This window comes from Amaranthus tricolor, chromosome 13, assembly GCF_026212465.1.
Source record: "Amaranthus tricolor cultivar Red isolate AtriRed21 chromosome 13, ASM2621246v1, whole genome shotgun sequence".
Taxonomy (NCBI): Eukaryota; Viridiplantae; Streptophyta; class Magnoliopsida; order Caryophyllales; family Amaranthaceae; genus Amaranthus; species Amaranthus tricolor.
The window spans coordinates 5,880,223-5,893,824 of record NC_080059.1 but is presented as its reverse complement, the minus strand read 5'-3'; the positions used below and the strand labels follow the sequence as shown (position 1 = coordinate 5,893,824).

The window sequence follows — 13,602 nt, the reverse complement described above, 5'->3', positions numbered from 1 at the left end:
GATAATTAATGTACATTTAGTGTGTCAAAGTATTCAATTATGATTTTAAAGTGATTAATTATATAAATGAGCTAATTATATGAATTTGTTTCCTAATACGACGGTCTCCTGTAATACAAGTTTTTTTATATTAGTTTGTGCCACCCTCCACATAGCAAGTAACACGGCTCATCTTGTTTGAGACTACCGCATAGTGAGACGACCTCACATTAAAACTTTTTATTAACATAAGCTAGATAAATCAAAAAGAAATGGAAGCACCGCATCATATTCCCTGGCGGCCTGGCGCCTGACCATACCAATTCAATATCAACAACTCATGACCGTACCATTCTAGTGTGTACTACTGGTTCATCGAATCATCTTCACCTTATTCTCTACTCTCCCCTAAATTGTTTTCTGCTCCTATTTCAATTGATTTCCAGTTTTTTTTTTTCTTTTTTTTTTTTGTGTTCTGTGTTTTTGCAGAGAGGACAAATTTGGGTTCTTGATTTGCTCTGAAAATGGAGATAAAGGGGACGCCGGAACAACATGGTTACTGGATGCCTGCTGAATGGGAGTCTCATTCCCAATGCTGGATGGGTTGGCCTGTAATCAATTTTATCCTTCCCTTGTTTCATTATGGTCAATTGCCTTTGAATTTGCTACTATTCCCACTAAACGCCCTTAATTGGATTTGTGATTTATTGACTGTAACAGGAAAGATTTGATAATTGGCGAGACAATGCAGTTCATGCTCAGCGTGTTTTTTCTAAAGTAGCAACTGCTATTTCTAACTTTGAACCTGTCACTGTCTGTGCTAGCCCTGCTCAGGTCCATCAATTACTAATACTTTCTCTGTTCATAAATTTTATAGCACCGGTTCAGTTTGGTTTTTCGTATTAAATGGTGTAAAGGGTAATGAAAATATGATGTAAATCGACAAGGTTCATGGTCAATTTCATACTTGTCCAACTTCAATTTTCTAGCCACAAACTTAATTATCATCCAATACTATTTGAGAAGTTGTTATTAGGTGATTATGTAAAATTGTGAAGAAAAAATGGTTTGTGGATGACACAATTTTATTACCATGGGCTCAATTTTCTTATATACACTAAAACTTGTTCTTATTATTAGCTGTTAGGAGCATGGGTGACTTTTGTTTACCAGGTTATTAGGACTTACTTAAGGTGATTAATTGAGAATGTTGGGTGGATTAGAGAAAGGCCAAATGCTAGTTTGGGATTGGATGGAACATGGAAGGAAATACTCATGGTACAAATGATTGAACAATCATTTGTTGGAGAAAGTAGAAACATTAGATACCAAGGCTAGCAATGAGCCTAAGATAAAAGTAGGACGGTTAAAGGGAGCATTGGGAACCATGAGACACGTTACACAAATTCGAGATCCAACCTGATTAATGTGCTCGAAGGAGCACTATTGTGCTCAAACGAGCACAGGCCTTTGCCATGTTTTTGCCCTATTTTTCTCTATAAATATCACACACCTAGGTCATATGTTAGTAAGCCAAAAAGTCTCATGCATTAGCTCACTTTGTTGCTTATTATCCCCTAACGTTAAGCCTCCCTTCCCCTATTAATCTCTTCATTGTAATTCCTTCAAGTTTGTTGTTTTTGTTCTTTAAACACATTATTAATACAATCTTAGCTAGGTATGGTGGATATAGCCTTTAATTGGTAAACCACCTTAAATCTTGGTGTTGCTATTCTCTTGTAGTCTTGTTTACTTTGCTATTCATTACATACTTGCAAATTTGGTTTAACTCATTGCTTGCACCATAGATATTCATTTTCAACCTCAAGTTTTGATCTTGTAGCTTATGTGTACTTCACATTTCACCTTCCTTTAATGTCATTAACTAAACGGGGCGACACACTAAAGTACCCTTTTGGCTTGTCATTGAAAGTTGTTTCTTTTACAGTGGACAAATGCAAGGAGTCAGTTACCCCCCAACATCAGGGTTGTTGAAATGAGTATGAATGATTCTTGGTTTCGTGATACTGGACCTACTGTAAGTTTTTTTTATACTTCATCCATTTTCATTAATTCCTTTGATACTTATACAATTCCTAGAAAATTTAATTAATTATTTTGTAATTAGTTTGTAGTGAATAAGAGTGCATCTGGGGCTCAGAATTTAGCTGGAATTGATTGGAATTTTAATAGTTGGGGTGGTAAGCCTTCATTCATCTTCAACTATATTGTCGCTTAAATGATAATAGCCAAGTGGGTGTTTTGGTTTGGTTTGGTTTGGTTTGGTTGGGTCTAGTTTGTGTACTAGGAAATGTTATGAATTATAATGAACGTAGTTGAAAGTATGATATAGAATTCTTTTTTGTTTGCATTCTTAACTTGTTATGCATTGAGAAACATATTCAATTTTTGCTTTACATGTCTTGTTATGAGCTAAATTAGTTGATGTTGTATCTTTTAGGTATTGATGACGGTTGTTATAAGGATTGGACACTTGACGTCCGTGTTGCAAGGAAGGTAAGTATGTATGTGGTGTGATCACCATTCTCATTCTAAATTATGTCTCTTACATCTTCTAAGTATAAAGCAATCTTGATCTTTTGTGATTTGTTGTAGATTTTAGAGATTGAGAAAGTTTTTAGATTCCCTCATTCTATGATTCTAGAAGGTGGCAGTATTCATGTTGATGGGGAAGGTAAGTTTCTTGTTCTTTATTACTTCAAGTAGTTAAATTATCTAGTCTTTTCTTTGATTTCAACTATTGTTTTTTCATCTAATGAATATGAACTTCTTTTATGTGCATTCCTACATTGACTTTAGTGAGTGTGACATGTTAGCAATGTTTGTCATATGCTATAATTCACATATCAATATCAATAATTGATATACTTAACTTGTATGAATTAAGATTCATTCAAAACTGTACTGTTTCTAAATTCGAGTTCTTACTTAACAAGCTATTCTCCTTGAGTAGGGGTCCAATTCTTTATGTTTTTTTTATTTTTTTTTAATTTTACTGGAAAGTCACCAATATTATATATGTTTATATTTTGCATTCTATTCTGCTTCTTATCAGGAACTTGCCTCACCACAGAGGAATGTCTCTTAAACAAAAATAGAAACCCGGATATGACTAAAGAACAGATTGAAGATAATCTTAAGAAATACCTTGGAGTTCGGAAGATCATTTGGCTGCCACGAGGATTATTTGGTATGACGCTTTTAATTATATACTCCTAATATTGTTTTGCATGATCTTCTAATATCATTTGAAATATCATGTGCTTTACTATATATTTTTCATTGTCTGTGGAGTTTTTTTTTTATTACGTGTGTTACATTGTTTTGTATTGTCAAGATCATGCCTTCTAATGCAAACAAAAACTTATTAACATGGTAGCTACTCACTTATTAATGTTCTGTACATATCTATGATTTTCTATGTGAGAGTATATAATGTTTTTTGGTTTTGAATTGAGGGTTTTGCTTGGATTTTTTCATGTCTGTCTTATTATAGTATGTTATTGCCGAATCATAACATGTACCCTTTTGTCGCAGGTGATGATGATACAAATGGTCATATAGATAATATGTGCTGCTTTGTCAAGCCTGGTGTTGTGCTGTTATCCTGGACGAATGATAAATCAGATCTACAGTATGAACGATCCATTGAAGCTTTGTCAGTTCTCTCTAATACCACAGATGCCAATGGTAGAAAATTAGAAGTAATTAAACTTCATATCCCAGGCCCACTGTATATGACTGATGAGGAAGCTGCTGGTGTTATCCAGGTGAGGACATCGAAGATTTAAAGACGTTTTCATGTCTCATTGTGTCATGTTCAGCCTTTTATGCACTTCATCCTTTGCTTATTTAAGACCCCTATCATTGATTTAGCAATGATACATGCAGTGGCTAGTAGAAGATAACATAAGGAATTTGATAGTGATAGAGAGTATGAGGTAATGTGGTGTGAGAAGAGAGGGAAGAATGTTGCCCGCCATCCTTTTGTGGTAACTATGACTCGAAATGTCTCCTTTAACCATCAATATTTCTTTCGATCCAACATCTCCCACAAACCTTCATTTTCTCTTCTTAACTCCTATTACCTCCTTGATGCATCATCCGTACTTGCAATCCAACACGCCTTTAACTCGTATACCTTCATTTAGTTGGTTCCGTTATCATATTACCATGTTGCTGGATTTTGGATCGGGTTTCTATTTTCTATACATTGTCGTTGCATGAAGTGAGGAAGTCCACTTGTTTTTAGTAATCCTATCAGATAATCATGCAGCTATCCATTGGAAGAGAATGATATGTTGAATATTCCTTCTTTGTTTGTGTGCTTGATCTGTGTGCATAAACTAGTAGTGATCTGTTAATTTTGTTACACAATGCTTAAATGCATCGTGTAGATTTTATCTTAGTGATAGAGTGCTATTCTAAAGTGATCAGCATGTAATCACGTATAAACATGCACGTCTGCAGATTTCGAGTAATGTTCTCTGCTGCCTTCAATTTTAATTTTTGTGTCTAATTGTTAGGATGGGGAGGCAAAACCAAGAGAACCCGGTACTCGACTTGCTGCTTCATATGTGAATTTCTATATTGCCAATGGAGGCATTATAACTCCTCAATTCGGAGATGAGAAATGGGACAATGAAGCTGTTCGTGTTTTAAAAGAAACCTTTCCAGACTATGAGGTAAGAGTAGGCATGCATGGAAATCTTTTTCTTTTCTTCATGATTCGACATTCTTTGCTTCTGTATTAGTTTTCTTGTACGCATAGTAACATGTTAAGACGGTTAGACTTAGACCTATAGCTTCCTTTCCCCCTTTTGATCCGTCTTTAGAACACTTTCGTTTTTCCCCCCATCCTCCCTCCCTCTTGTAATGGTAAATAGACGTCTTAAAGCGTACTAAATGGGTTTCGAAAAGATGATCACGTAAGTGGAGTAAATGGTGTTAGCTTTGTAGAACCGTTTTCATCCAAATCATATACAATAGTAAATGTGCTAGGTTTCTACCATCGAATGCATCTTTACACATCACAAAAGAAAACTAATGTTTGCAATGAATATCTTCAGGTAGTAAAAATCGAAGGCGCTAGAGAAATTGTTTTGGGAGGTGGAAATATTCATTGTATAACCCAGCAACAGCCAGCTATCAAGTGAAGTTGAATAAGAGTTTTTATGAAGCGTCCACGACCTGCTATTTTTTTCGTACCTGTATCTTGCCTTTGGGTTGTTCCATTCTCTTAATAACAGCAAGTCGGAACCATCATTCATACAATGATACAAGTCTTCAATCATAGGCTAGCTCATCAAACTAGCGCTGATTGGAACTTATTTATCGCTTGGGAGTTCATGGCTCAGAAGGAATGTTTACAGCTTTCAGATTCTCTGTAGCTTACTCCTTCCGTTCATTTGAGTTTACACTATATGACTAAAAAAAACTAATTATATAGTGCAAACTCAAAAGGACATTGCCCGTTTAATAAATGTAAGCAACAACTTGGCTCATGTTTAAGTAGTTAGAATTTATGCAAGGAAATTTTTTTTTTTTTTTCTGTTTTGCTGTCTTCTTCGACTTGTCAGCTGTGAATTTCTATCATAGCGATTTTATGATATGTATCATGTATAGGCAATAATGATTTGATGCGATGTTTTTATATAATAGATAGATACATTTTTTGTTTCTTTTTACTCGTAATTCACTTAATGACACAATTTGTATAAGAGAATAGAGAATGTAAAGAACATAATATTTAAAAAGGCTTGATCACCAATTAGAGAAAAAGGTTAGGTTATCAATTTATCATGTTTAATCTCTTTAGCCTAATTATCATTTGAGTTGCAAGTATGAAAATATATTAGTACTGAGTATATTAATTTGCTTATATAAACTCTTAAGTAAATGTTTGTTCAGTCTTTAAGAATTTGCTATATTTGTTTTTCACAAAATTTAATACATTGATTCAATTGAATTGATAATATTTTTACTTATACATGAAAAAAAATTATAAACACAAATTGTTGTGAGAAATGGTATCCCCGAGAGACTATTAGATATATGGGATAAATAACTCAATTCATACAAATTAAAAAGAAAATAAAAATGTGGGCTTTTTATTTTGAGATCGTCTCTTTGAGAGACGATTTCTCACAAAAGTAGCTGAATTATAAAAAGTTGATTCTTAGATTGAGACCAATCAAATAAGATTTCATTTTACTTTAACAAAAGTTTCATTTAACTATATTATAATATGTAAATTAAGAATAAAATACAAATTAAGATTAATTGATAAACAATAACTAAAATATAATTGTTGTAAAATATTTGAGACAGAGTGAGTAATTATTTTATTAATTTAATCATATTAAATTTTATTCTTAAACTCAAATCTTCTTTCTAAACAAACTGGTGCATTATGGGAGAATTAAAGACTAGCCTTGTTTACCCATACACACTCTCAAGTCCTAATTCCTAAACCACATGGGACTTGTACTTGTAGCGTAGATCTTGATACTAAATAGTAATACTCCACCCTATCAATCCATCATCGTCAAATAATAAAACCCCTCCAAATCTTTTCATTCGAATTAATAATTAGTAATATTATACCCGTCAAAGATGAAGGAAATTTACTCCTTGTAGAACAGAAGATCTCTACATTTCTCTGATTGAATTTGACTCCGTGGGGTGGAAGAATAGAGAAAAATTTAGAAAAAAGTGTGATCCCATTTCCAACTAAGAATCGAAACATGGGATGCTCATATTCAGGTCTAAATGCATTATATGATGCTGTTAATGGCGGTGGAGATGTCTGGATCAATGAAAATAGATTCAAGATCATAAGACAACTTGGTGAAGGTGGACTTGCTTATGTCTACTTAGTCAAAGAAGTTGTCACCGACGCTTCTGCTGGTCTTTCTAACAAGCTTAAAGACCCTTCTTTTCTTTCAGGTAATGTTTTGATCCTTTTTTTTTGTAATGGGTTGTTGAGATTTGTGGTGATTATGTGAGTAATAGATAGTATGAATTATGGAATAGTTTGATTTAGTTTTAATTGATTTTTGATTAGTGGGTATGAGAATTGAGGTTTGAATGATGTTTTGTGGTCAAATTGGGTTGTGGGTTTTTTACTTTGAAGAGTAGATTCTTTTGAACATGGTTTTCTTTGATCTATATGCAATTGGTATGTGATTTTAGTAGGAAATGAGGTTTATTTTTGATGATGGGACTTATCCTATGAAGAAATTGATAATTTGAATTAATCAGGAGCTGGAATTGGCGAGGGAGATTTGTGTGGGTATGAGAATGATCTTTGAATGATTTTTATGGTCAGATTAGGTTGTGGGTTTTATACTTTGAAGAGTAAATTGTGATTCTTTTGAACATTTATTTGATTGAATTATATGTTATGGTATGTGATTTGAGTTGAAAATGAGGTTAATTTTAGATGATGGGACTTGTGTTATGAAGAAAGTGTTGATTCAAAACAATGAGCAGCTCGAATCGGTGAGGCCGATTGTGAGTATGAGAATTGATCTTTGAATGATTTTTGTGGTCAAATTGGGTTGTGGGTTTATACTTTGAAGAGTAAATTGTGATTCTTTTGAACATTTATTTGTTTGAATTATATATAATGGTATGTGATTAGAGTTGGAAATGATGTTTATGTTAGATGATGGGACTTGTGTTATGAAGAAGGTATTGTTTCAAAATAATGAGCAGCTTGAATTGGTGAGGAAGATTTGTGGTTACGAGAATTGATCTTTGAATGAATTGTGATTCTTTTGGACATTTATTTTTTTGGTTTACATTTACGGCCTGTTTGATTGGAATTGTGTTGAAGATATATCTTATTTAGTTAAGAAAATAACATGGATGAAAGTTTAGTTAACACATCTCATGAAAATTAAAACTAATACTCATTCCCATCAACACATTTAGTCTCAAGTCTCATCAACCAAATGAACCGATAATAATATGTGATTTAAGTTGGAAATGGTCTTTTTCAGATGATGGGACTTATGCTATGAAGAAAGTGTTGATTCAAAACAACGAGCAACTTGAATCGGTGAGAGAGGAGATTCGCGTTTCATCTTTGTTTACTCATCCCAATCTGCTTCCCCTTCTTGATCATGCTATTATCAAAGTCAAGGTAATGAACTCCTATGTTGTCCATTTCTAGATCCATCTGCAACTTTATTGATGTTATAATGCTGGAATTTCCGTACAGTATGGGGAAAGACATTGTGCATCGCTCTAGCAGCATCTGTGTATAAGATCCCTTTGTTTTGTTGGGTAAATAAGCGGCCTTAATTAAGAAGTTGCTTGAATTATTATCTTCTTCTCAGCTTTCATATCACCATATAGTGTGTCAAATCTCATATTGATACTGTTATGCTGTTCATGAGGTGGAAGCATTGATGGGTATTTGGCTACTAGTTACGACCTCAAAACAAGAAGTTCATAAGCTAAAAGTTTCTATTATTGGGCTATTTAACCCAAGTATGAGGTATGTCTCTCGGTGAGACCGTCTCATACAAGAATTTGTGTTGACTATATGGAAGAGTCTCTTGGTGTTTTTGATACCTTGGAATTAACTTGAGGCCCTTATGTTATTTAAAGGTCTCAAAATTTGAATTTAGGGACGTACCATCAGTCAATCATGTTGTAAATAGAAGTAGTCAAAAAAAATTCTGCTAGTCGTGTATGAGACCGTCTCACCACGAAACGAGCCCATATAGTAGCTCATTTCTTTAATTGATTATTTTCAAATCGTAAGTGATCGTTTTAAAGTTATAAGTAATCACTCTAAACTATAAAAAATGATAATTTTAAAATTATAAGTGATCACTTAAAACGTTGTAAGTGATCACTTTAAGACAGAAAGTGTGTATTGGGCCAGCCCAATAGAGATGGTCTCACCTTGAGAACGTCTCATTTAAGAATTAGTGAAAAAAATTAGGGTACCGATTTCCACAGTGAACAGTAGATGTGCTCAAGTGCCCTCAAATTTCATTTGTCTCTGCACAGGGTTTGCGAGGCATCGATCACTCTTAGATAGATCCACTTACCTGGAAATTTTGTTTCGTTTTTCTCCTGTCTGAGTAATAATCTCAGCTCATAAGCATACTTGCTAATGCTCAGGGTCCAACTCTTTCTACATTTCCTGCTGTAATAGCTTGATACTCGAATCGGTCTTGAACTTCTTATACTATATCTTTTTGTATATCTGTATTATTGTTATAAGTGTAAAAAATTTGGGAAAAAAGCGTTTTTTTTGGCATTGGGCAGGTTCTTTAGGCCGGGTTGTATCTTTTTTTGCATTTTGAGCATAATCATTTTTGTCAAATATTGATCACATTGACTAGGCCACTCAAGATCAGTCTACGAAACATGAAGCGTACTTGTTATTTCCAGTTCATCTAGATGGAACTTTGCTGGACAACACGACAGCTATGAAAGCTAAGAAGGAGTTTTTCTCCACTTTGGAAGTCCTCCAAATATTTCGTCAGGTAATTTCGAATCATACTTGTGAACAGTCAGCTCAGTTGTATTATGAGAATTACACTCATGTTCCTTTAGTCTTGAGCGAACATCTGCTTTATTCGCTTGTTTTCTTTGGCCAGCTTTGTGCAGGGTTGAAGCGCATGCATAATTTTGTTCCACCATATGCGCATAATGATGTCAAACCTGGTAATGTTCTAATCACACACAGAACAGGACAGGCACCCTTGGCCATATTGATGGATTTTGGAAGTGCTCGGCCAGCTCGTAGGCAAATTCAGTCACGTGCAGAAGCTTTGCAACTTGAGGTGCTACTTTCCTTCAATCATTTTTAACCCTTCTCATCGATCGTAGTTGATAGTAGTTCTGTAATATCTAATGTCATTATCTTGACTATGATCTTCCTTGTGGGTTTTTTCCTTTGAAGTTCTAACACTAATGACGGAAACATAGCTTTATAAAGAATTTCTTTTCTTCTTCCCGAGGGATACTTTTGCATTCACGGGGAAAACTCAAAGGGAAAGAGGGAGCTTCATGCCATATTGTGTCGAAAAATGGTAGAATCAAAGAGATATTTTAGTTTGCCTTCCATCATATCTAACAACTCGTAACCACCTATTTTCGCAAGGAAATGCATGCCAATGCAAGATTTATAGACTCCTTTTTTAATCCAACTTTTGGTGGTACTTGGGTATGCGATCCAGCCAATATTCGTTATGGCTGTGTTTGTGTTAAAGCAAGTGCCAATAATCTTAATGATGATGTTAACTTTAAACATATAATCGAACATGCTTTGTCTTGTACTTTAGAGAGGGTCGATAAAGATGTGTCGAATATGGGTGATTTAAGGTTTGGAACGATTGATAAGAGTTGCTTGCTCAAAACAACAAATAAAGGAGCAGACTGTGAGTGGCTCGACCAACCGCTCGATCGAGTAAAGTCTTGCTCGACCGGTCGAGCGGTGTTAGCTCGGTCGAGCAAAGTGTCCAGAACAAGTCAGTAGCTTCACTGGAAGCTTGCTCGACCGAGCGAGGTAGTGGCTCGGTCGAGCGGAAGTCCAGCAGACTACCTTGGATCCTGTTTTTGGTCAGAATTTGTAGTGACTATGCAATAATGTGGTGCATTACTCTATTGTTTATTGTAATGTTTGTTGTCATGGTAAATTAGATTGTTAATTGGGATGTTACATGTGAGTTTATGGTGATTTATGAGGGAATACTAAGAGTGATGAATATCTTGCCTATAAATAGGATTCATCACTCATAGTAACATTCACCACAAAATACACATATTGTTGAGAGGGCTATTATATTGTTAGAAACTTGAGAGTGTTCTTACTTTGCTTTAGTATTTGTGGTCTTGAGAGATTATTCTCAAGATAAGGGAGGTTTATTATACTTGTAATTGTTGAATTCATTATAATAAACTATATTTGAGGGGGAGGTATTCAAGATACCTCATAAACACTTGTGTTCATCTTTTGCATTATATTTTTCATTTGTTTTTCATTGTTGAACCTCTTTGAGACTTTCGTTTTCAGTTTGAATGAAAGGAAATGGAAAGAAAGGAAGGGGAGGGATTTGGAGGGATGAAGAATCTCTTGTTTGGATTGCAAATTGAGAGGGGAGGGAATTGGAAGGGATGGCTACTTTTTGTTAAGGTTCCAATCTCTTCAAAGTTGGAAAGATTTGAAGGGAGAACTTCTCCCTTTCTTACCCTTCTATTCCCTCCTATACAAACAAGAGCTATTTTCCTTCCATTTCTCTTCTCCTTTCCCTTCCCTTCCTTTCTTTTCTCTTCAAAATTGCTATCCAAATATAGTGCATATATGATACTGCAAAGATAAGATACCATTACTACGCGTAAAGATTTTATCACATTATCAATTATGCCTGTATAAGAGGCACGAGTGGCTAACCTTTTGCTGCATTTTTCAATGAATTGCCTCTTATAGAGTAGTTGAAAGGCTGCGCTGTCATTTCGCAGGAATGGGCATCTGAACACTGCTCTGCTCCCTTTCGTGCTCCGGAGTTGTGGGATTGTCCAAGTCAATGCAATATTGACGAAAGAACTGATATTTGGTCGCTGGGATGCACGTTGTATGCAATAATGTAAGTTTATGCCCGACATACGTTTTTGTCGTCTCCTTGAAAAAATCAACTTATCGTTTGATATCTGAATGTTTCTTCTCCACATGTTACATGGGCTTGTACATAACAAGACCCGCGTAAAAGGAGAGTTGATTGCACACAAACTCAATGATGTTCCATCCTAAAACCAATTGGTATTAGGAGTATCCCATCAATGATAGTTAGCAATCTCTCTCTGATTCTTCGATGTGGGATGACAAATGGGTTATTTACCAACATGTTCATTTTTACCATCGATTTTTTACCTCTGTCTAATTATATTTGCAAATTATTTATAGTTTACAGAAGGTTGCTAGTGAGTTCTAACTTTTTTGTACGGGTTAATCTTCTATTGCTGCACGTAGGTATGGAGTCTCTCCGTTTGAGTATGCTTTGGGAGAAGCTGGAGGAAGCCTACAATTGGCCATTGTAAATGTCCAGATAAAATGGCCAGCAGGACCAAAAACGCCGTACCCTGACACACTTCAGCAGTTTGTGACTTGGATGCTTCAGCCTCAAGCTGCTGTTCGACCGCGCATTGATGACATCATCATTCATGTCGACAAATTGATATCCAAGTACTTGAATTAGCATCAAACTTCAGTTGGCGGCTGTCAAAGGGAACGGGTAAGCACAGGTGCATCATGAAGGTCGTTTTACATACTTCGATCATATAGTAACGCGCGCGTTTGAGAAAAGCATATGGTGTTCTCTATTAACTTTGTCTAATAGTATTTATATTAGATAAATTCTTTTGGCAATAGATACATTTTATGTAGTGAATTGAGAAGAGAAAATCATTCAAAATACCAATATGTTATAGTAAATTGAAGTTGATTGGAGCTATGAATAGATTGCTTTCTGTCCCATATAGTTTAGAGTTCAAATGGGGGTTAAGTATTACTATTCACTACAACTACATGGAGTATTGAGGATGTAGGGTTATGCGGGAAATGTGAATGTTTCGATGGATGAGTCTTGTTTGTTAATGATCTGTTTTTAGAGATCGGATGATTATAGAGTCCAGTCAGTTTTAATAGTCCATTGTTACTAGTGATATTTACTATGTTTAATTGATATTTCTTTAATTTTTTATTTGTTAAAGTTAAATTAATTAAATAATTGATTTTAATGATGTTTATGTTTAAACTAAGACAACTATCTAAGCTAAGACAAAGGCTTCATATGCCAATATACAAGTCACGATAAAATGATTTATCGTTGGATCCTCTTGTATAAATGGAGACAAACTTTGCTTCTCGATAATTGGTTGAGCGATGTTTACCGAAGAAGTTTTTAAATTCTTACAAGACCTCTTGATTACAAAATTTAATAAATGTTTCAATGTTGAACATTTAATCATTTTCATAACAATATATAGTATTTACGAATGTAGTCGTCGCACCGGGCTAGCTCTGCTCATGTTTCATTTTCATGTTCTATATGTACTTAAATATATTTTTATACGTAATTTTTAAATCTCGTCAAATTAAATACTTCTTTCGGTCTCTCTAATTTTGCTATACTTTTGTATTAAACCTTAGATTTTGTTAGAGAAATATATTTATGCTTGTGGTCGAGAATTTTTGTGTTTATTTTTGTAATAGATCTTAGATTCTCACTTGCCAAGTAAGATAAATTTCCTCACCCTTTTTGGCTACTGCCATAGCTAGGTGAGCATAATCAAATATCCGATTCCAAACATGCAATCAGATCGGATATTGATATCCAAAACCTACCATATCTGATATCCAATATTCGATGTTGTTTAGAATTTTTTGAAAAATTCCAATCGAATATCCGAAATCCGAATTTAGTTAAAATATGTTTTAAAATATAATTTAATTCGTATGATTATCGGATATCCGAAAATTAAAAAAAAATTTGATACCCAAATTTTCGAATCGGATATCCAATCTAAATTGTTATTTTGAATGAGGTATCCTAAAATTCGAATGGATATCGGACTGGC

General features: G+C 34.5%; 2 protein-coding genes across 4 annotated transcripts; both read left to right on the top strand.

The window, feature by feature from the left end:
- Positions 1 to 119: 119 nt before the first annotated feature.
- On the top strand, positions 120 to 5,771 carry LOC130798428 (agmatine deiminase). 3 transcript variants are annotated; one of them, XM_057661407.1, is made up of 11 exons: positions 120 to 336; positions 469 to 590; positions 700 to 813; positions 1,928 to 2,017; positions 2,108 to 2,180; positions 2,441 to 2,496; positions 2,596 to 2,674; positions 3,056 to 3,190; positions 3,538 to 3,770; positions 4,527 to 4,685; positions 5,070 to 5,771. In XM_057661407.1, the coding sequence occupies exons 2-11, from the start codon at positions 504 to 506 to the stop codon at positions 5,154 to 5,156; spliced, it is 1,113 nt and encodes a 370-aa protein (XP_057517390.1). In that variant the 5' UTR covers positions 120 to 336; positions 469 to 503; the 3' UTR covers positions 5,157 to 5,771. The 3 variants fall into 3 exon arrangements, with proteins under 3 accessions (XP_057517390.1, XP_057517391.1, XP_057517392.1); XM_057661408.1 differs by having other exon boundaries at positions 120 to 349; XM_057661409.1 differs by having other exon boundaries at positions 322 to 340.
- A 652-nt stretch (positions 5,772 to 6,423) lies between these two features.
- Positions 6,424 to 12,457, top strand: LOC130798427 (uncharacterized). Its single transcript, XM_057661406.1, has 6 exons — positions 6,424 to 6,948; positions 8,007 to 8,149; positions 9,366 to 9,509; positions 9,624 to 9,809; positions 11,488 to 11,612; positions 11,996 to 12,457. Exons 1-6 carry the CDS (start codon positions 6,747 to 6,749, stop codon positions 12,219 to 12,221), a joined length of 1,026 nt encoding a protein of 341 aa, XP_057517389.1. The 5' UTR covers positions 6,424 to 6,746; the 3' UTR covers positions 12,222 to 12,457.
- The last annotated feature ends 1,145 nt before the right edge of the window (positions 12,458 to 13,602 follow it).